Genomic DNA, 6283 nt, shown 5'->3' on the forward strand with positions numbered 1-6283 from the left:
TTCAGACTGTTGAACAGGTCAAGGACAAAGTTCAGACCGAGGCTGTTGATCAGACACAAGACCGCCTGCAACACTTGCACCGTGATTTGCCCGAGCTCGTTGGTAATCTTGGTGATAATCTCCAGAAGTGGGCTAATCCCCAGGCTCTTGACCAAAGCCCCGACCACGTCAAGTCCAAACGTGGCGTTTAAATTCAGAAGAGCATCGGCTTTTCAGACCAGCATTAGTAGAGTTGCAGAAACTGGACTTCGGCGCCGATGACGGCCTTGAGACCAACAACATTAAGGAGGTTCAAAAGGAAATCTAATTTTAGACCGACGCCGAAGTATTCTAACAGACATTCGAGAGCTTTTAGAATTTTAGGAACAGATACCGTCAGGTCAGTTAAATCGACAGCGTTGAGTAGAACGACAACTCTCTTCACTAGTTCCGGGTTGAGGACATTGCCTAAGAGATCGAAGACCCCCTTGATGAGGGAGTTCCCAGCGGGCGTCTTGCACTTCTCGTTCAGCCCAGTACCAAGGATACTTTTGACAGAGGGGAGCAGGTAGTCCAAGCCTACAACGCTGGTCACTGTGTTCAAGAGACAGTCGATGCCGCCAATCTGCGCCGTTCCGTTGACGACGACGTTGAGATCAAACAGACGGGAGCCGTTGGCGTTACAGAGGAAATTGTTCAGGGACAACAGGACGTCCAGCTGTAGGATCTTGACCAGCTGAATGACGACACCCAGGCCGAGTTTTTTAATCAAGCACAGGATTTTCCCGACGATTTCCAGGATCTCGCCCACGTCCAGACCGAGTGTTTGGGACAGGGTTTTGACGAGATTTCCCACAAGCCCTTTGTTCAACCCAAGCCCAGCCAACAGCCCCTTTGGTCCCAACAGCTGATCCACTAAAGGTCCAACCAAACTATTTAAAATACCTCCAACGGGACCATTTGGACCTAACAGGCTGCCTAACAGACCTTTCTCTCCCAATACTCCACCAAGAAGACCTCCGTCTCCGCCTAATAATCCACCGAGAAGACTTGTTTTATTACCACCGCCCAATAATCCACCCAGAAGACCTCCTTCGCCGCCCAATAATCCACCCAGAAGACCTCCTTCGCCGCCCAATAATCCACCCAGAAGACCTCCGCCACTACCGCCACCCAATAATCCACCCAATAATTGATCCAAAAGACGACGGTTCAGCTCCACCGCCTCATCGTTGACATCGGTCTCTGCTCTCACAGTGGCCACCAGCACCAGAAGTGGAATCAGTACAAGGCGCATCTGTAGGGGGTAGAGTAAAGAGAAGGTTGGCTGTTAGGGTTAGGGTTACAGAAACTGATGTAAGTTAGGAGAATCGTCATTTTTTTTTGAGGAGGTAGAACTAGTAGTCGATTGTGTGGTTAGAGTTACCGTTACAATCTAGTGTCAGTTTAAAAGTGTCTTTTACTCTAGACACAGAATTAGTAGGCGATTGTATATTAGGGTTAGGGTTACATTTAGTGGCGTCGCTAGGTCGGGTGTCACCCGTTGCGGCACTTTGTGAGGTCACCCCCCAGCCCCCCCCCCCCAGCCAAAAGACAAAGTATATATATATATATATATATATATATATATATATATATATATATATATATATATATATATATATATATATATATATGTGTGTGTGTGTGTGTGTATGTATGTATGAGTCGTTAAGTTTTAATATCTAATCACACACGATTAACTAATTAGAGCTAGGCGAGTTTAACTTTTGATAAGTTACGGACAAAGTTGCATTCTTTTTGTAGTTATAAAAAATAAATCAACATGTAAATAACATTATTTTCTTATTCAAAAGAAATAATTTAAAAATCGTAAGCTTATATAATGAAAGATATAAATTTATTCTAAACCATCTTAACGCTAACGTGCATTACCCTTACCTTGACGGGTTACCAAACCTTAGACAACAGATATGAACGTGCTATGGAGCCAGGAGACCAGATATAGACCTGCAAGAATTCTCTGACTATAAATACAGTTGGAGATGGCAGACGTGTGATTTCATTAGTGAGCTTCTCCGTCTGACAGCGCCACCTAGCTGTTGGGCAGGCGGCCATGACACCTATCATCTTACCTTCATCTTGGCACGTGCGAGCTGCCTTATATCGGATCGTTTACACGTGAGTGACTTCATAGACGAGCGCTGAGGTTGTAGCGGCTGGAGTTCTAGGTGAGTAATAAATGTGACTCACGTTACATGGTGCAAGAAAGTGACCCGCAGGTGTGAGTCAGCAGATGAGCATTACCTGAAAGTGACCTACGGGTGTGACATTTCATAGAGTATTACAAGAAAATGTGCGCAAGGGACGCTATCCGTGACCACAGTACACGGAATAGCAATGTGGGGGCAGATCACTGGGTCACCTTATTAGTTGAAAGTTTTCTCCAACGTTGTAGGCCCTACCGCATATTTATACAGATTTTTAACATTAGATAGAAATCTTTTCAATTTTTTTAGTTTTTATGATAAAAGTAATTCTGCTGTAATAAAGTTGTATCTAAATAAACTAAAATTTCGCAATTTTTTTGGGGTGGGGGGGGGGACGTGGTCGTATGGTAGAGCGTACGCCTGCACACCCAAACACTCCAGTTCGGATTCCGGGCTCAAGTCCTCAGTGTTTCTTCCAGATAAATTGGGGGGGGGAGGCGGACACTGTTAAAAGTATATATTTTCTATATAAATTCCATTTCGTTCGGGGTGGCGGTAGACTTTATTCGGGGGTGGGTGGGTAGGGGGGGGGGGGGGGCGAAGAAACTCTGCAAGTCCGTAGGACGCCCTGAGACAACCAAATTCTGATGAGTACCTGACTCATGTTCGGGAAACAAAAGAAAGCTCAGCATAGTACTGACCATGCTATCCCGCAAACAGACGAACTCTACTTCATCGGCCCCAACGATCGTCATGCTTGAACGGGCAACTTTACACAATTAGTTGAGTAGAATAAACGAGGGACTCTGATGGGTACCTAACTCACGTTAGGGGAAGTAAAGACGGCTGACCACATTACCCTTTATATGACGCGATCGAGAAACATATGAACTCCACTTCATCTGCCCAATGGATCGTTAGGTCTAAAGAGGAATCTTTACTTTTACTTAGTAGAATAAACGAGAAGACCATTGGTTTTCGAAATACTAAGAACCAGAGGGCGTGGTCAAATAGAAGAGCGTTTGGCTGTTAGCGTGTAGGTTTCAAGATTAAATCTAGGTTCGAACATATACTGAAGGACGTCCCTAATTCCCCGCCCAGATCTTATGGTACCCTCAGAGGCGTAGCGACCCTCCCCGGCGCCCGGGGACAAACTTTTCGATTTGCAATCCCCCCCCCTCAAGATTCGATTTGCACCCCCCCCCTCAAACTTTCGATTTGCACCCCCGCCCCCCCTTCGAGATTTCCATTTGCACCCCCCCCCCCCTCAAACTTTCAATTTATTTTTCCAACCCATTTTGGCGCCCCCTAAGGTCGGCGCCCGGGGGACATATGTCGTCCCCCCCCCCCCCCCGCTACGCTACTGGGTACCCTGACTAACGTTGGGGTAAGGGAAGGCAGATGGGTTTAGTGCTGGACCACACCATCCTTTCATATGCCGAGGTCAAGAAACATATGAACACTACTTCATTCGCCTGATTGACCGCGAGGTCCAAAGAAGAATCTTTACTTTACTAACTTTCATACGGCAGTTTTTGTTTTAATTCAATTCAGGGCAATGGATTGAAAGGAACCTAAATCTTCAAAATGTCGGATTTTTGTCTGGGATGATAAATGTCCTTATTACAAGTAAACATTTAAGAAACATCTTATGTATGTTTTTTAACAGTTTGATTTGTGTGTAGTTGTAAATGTATTGGTTTTGTAATATAAGTTGAGGAGTATATATATATATATATACGAGAAAAATGGCCCGTTGAGGAAGGATACAACGGGCGCTAGGCTGATAGTGCTGTCTCTTTTCTCTAAACTAAAACCACCCCACCCCACACACACACCACCCCCACCCCCCCCCCACACACACACACCACCCCCCCCACCCCCCCCCCCCCACACCACCACCCCCCCCCACCCCCCCCCAAAAAAAAACATGTCTACCGTCCCATTCAACGAAATATAATTATATACTTTTTCCAGTGCCCGCCCCCTCCCCGAAAATTCTACCCCCCGCCACCGAAAATTTCAAGTACCCCCCACCCCTCTCCGGGGAGGAAAAAGTCTAAACTAAAACCACCCCCACCCCCCACACACACCACCCCCCCACACACACACCCCCCCCCCCCCCCCAAAAAAAAAAAAACCATGTCTACCGTCCCATTCAACGAAATATAATTATATACTTTTTCCAGTGTCCGCCCCCTCCCCGAAAATTCTACCCCCGCCACCGAAAATTTCAAGTACCCCCACCCCTCTCCGGGAGAAAAAAAGTCTAAATTAAAACCACCCCTACCCCCCCCCCCCCCCACACACCCCCCCCCCCCCACACCCCCCCCCCCCCACACCCCTAAAAAACATGTCTACCGTCCCATTCAACGAAATATAATTATATACTTTTTCCAGTGTCCGCCCCCTCCCCGAAAATTCTACCCCCGCCCCCGAAAATTTCAAGTACCCTCACCCCTCTCCGTGGAGGAAAAAGTCTGAAAGAAACACTGGTGTCGCGCATAGCCACTACGCGAAGAATTGCATTAAAGAAATTGCAAGAAAACCACTTTTTAGATTAGACACATTAATTAGGCGGTAATTTTATTATAGAGTATCGATGAGGAAATTTCTTTTGAGTTGGGGAGGGGGGGGGGGGGCTCAGACGTTCTTACGCGGGGGTGGGGCTTCGCCCCTACCCGAAGAATTGTATGAAAGAAACTCTTCACGCAAACCACTTAGATTAGACAAAATTTCCTCGAGTCTATCCGGCTAGAGATTATTTTCTACTCTGTGCTAAATGTGAAGACGTCATACTTCGTTTTTCGAATTACTATGCATGTTTTTATTTTCCTTGTGTTTTCTCTAGAGCGTTCTTGTCAGACAGATAGATAGATAGACAGACAGCGAAACTATTAGTATTAATATATATATATATATATATATATATATATATATATATATATATATATATATATATATATATATATATAAAGGCCTATTTTTATATCATTGAGTTTTTTGCAGCTGTCTGGTGCACAATATTCTTCTCGTATTTCACTCGCTGTTGGTATCTTAACACTTCCAGCTATTATATTACTACATTACTACTTGTATATTAAGCATAAATCACACAAACACGCATATATCTATATAGTGTATTGGGGTCATCCATAAATGACGTCAAGCTTTTTGACGATTTTTACATTCCCCTCCCATCCCTAACAAAATGCCAGACTACCCCCTAAAATGACATCACACTTCAGCCGACAACCCCCTCCCTCTTGAGAATTACATTGAATTTTTTTTAACGATTTTTTTTTCAAAAATATGAACTGAGCTCGACCAATATAGGGTATTTTTTTTTATAATTTCTATTACAATTTAGTATAAATTTTCTAAAACGCGAAATGACGGCTAAAATTCGGTTTCAAACATTTTTTTTTAAATGCAATAGTATGACGTCACACTGAGATTCCCCTCCCCCTATTTATAAACGAACTCATATTAATGTGTATACAGGGATTAAGTTTTTGAGATTCTTTAGGTCTAAATGTAAGGTGGGGTGGGAAAGAGTAAAAAATGTTAATTTTATGTAGGCCCTACCCCTTCTTAAATGTAAATCAAAATTAGTGGCCTTAAACATTGGGCCCAACACACCTGAGTACCCCAGCCTGTAGCAGGTTCAGCCCTAACCTTAATCAGTTTACCTGACCAGTGTTTCTTCCAGACTTTTTTCTCCGGGGGGGGGGGGGGCACTTGAAATCTTCGGGGGGGGGGGGGGGGGGGGGCGGTAAACTTTCTTCGGGGGGGGGGGGGGGCGGACACTGTTAAAAGTATATATTTTCTATATAAATTATATAAATTTCATTTCGTTCGGGGGGGGGGGCGGGTAAAAATTTTTCGGGGGGGCTTTGCCCCCCCCCCGAAGAGATGCCTGGAAGAAACTCTGTACCTGACCAAATTTTGATTCCTTCACAAATATGTGGTGCTACCTATCTAAAAAAACACTAGGCTTAAATGGTTTCTAGTTAGAAGGGAGATAACCGGTTTGACCCATGAATCAGTTTAAAGTATTAGTTAAAATACGAATTAAGTTAAAAAAAAAATTT

The 6283-nt window shown here is 44.4% G+C and overlaps 1 protein-coding gene across 2 annotated transcripts; it reads right to left on the reverse strand.

Moving 5' to 3' along the window:
- Positions 1–8: 8 nt before the first annotated feature.
- On the reverse strand, positions 9–2033 carry LOC131930178 (BPI fold-containing family B member 4-like). 2 transcript variants are annotated; one of them, XM_059286595.1, is made up of 3 exons: positions 1921–2033; positions 1102–1276; positions 9–1068 (listed from the first exon to the last, which is right to left on the reverse strand). In XM_059286595.1, the coding sequence occupies exons 2-3, from the start codon at positions 1274–1276 to the stop codon at positions 224–226; spliced, it is 1020 nt and encodes a 339-aa protein (XP_059142578.1). In that variant the 5' UTR covers positions 1921–2033; the 3' UTR covers positions 9–223. The 2 variants fall into 2 exon arrangements, with proteins under 2 accessions (XP_059142578.1, XP_059142577.1); XM_059286594.1 differs by having other exon boundaries at positions 9–1276.
- Positions 2034–6283: the final 4250 nt, after the last annotated feature.

Source organism: Physella acuta, unplaced genomic scaffold, assembly GCF_028476545.2.
Source record: "Physella acuta isolate Inbredline_101_S28 unplaced genomic scaffold, ASM2847654v3 ptg001730l, whole genome shotgun sequence".
NCBI lineage: Eukaryota > Metazoa > Mollusca > Gastropoda > Physidae > Physella > Physella acuta.

Excerpts from the sequence above, each read along its gene's own strand:
- LOC131930178 (XM_059286594.1), bottom strand. The coding sequence starts at position 1,276 with ATGCGCCTTGTACTGATTCCACTTCTGGTGCTGGTGGCCACTGTGAGA.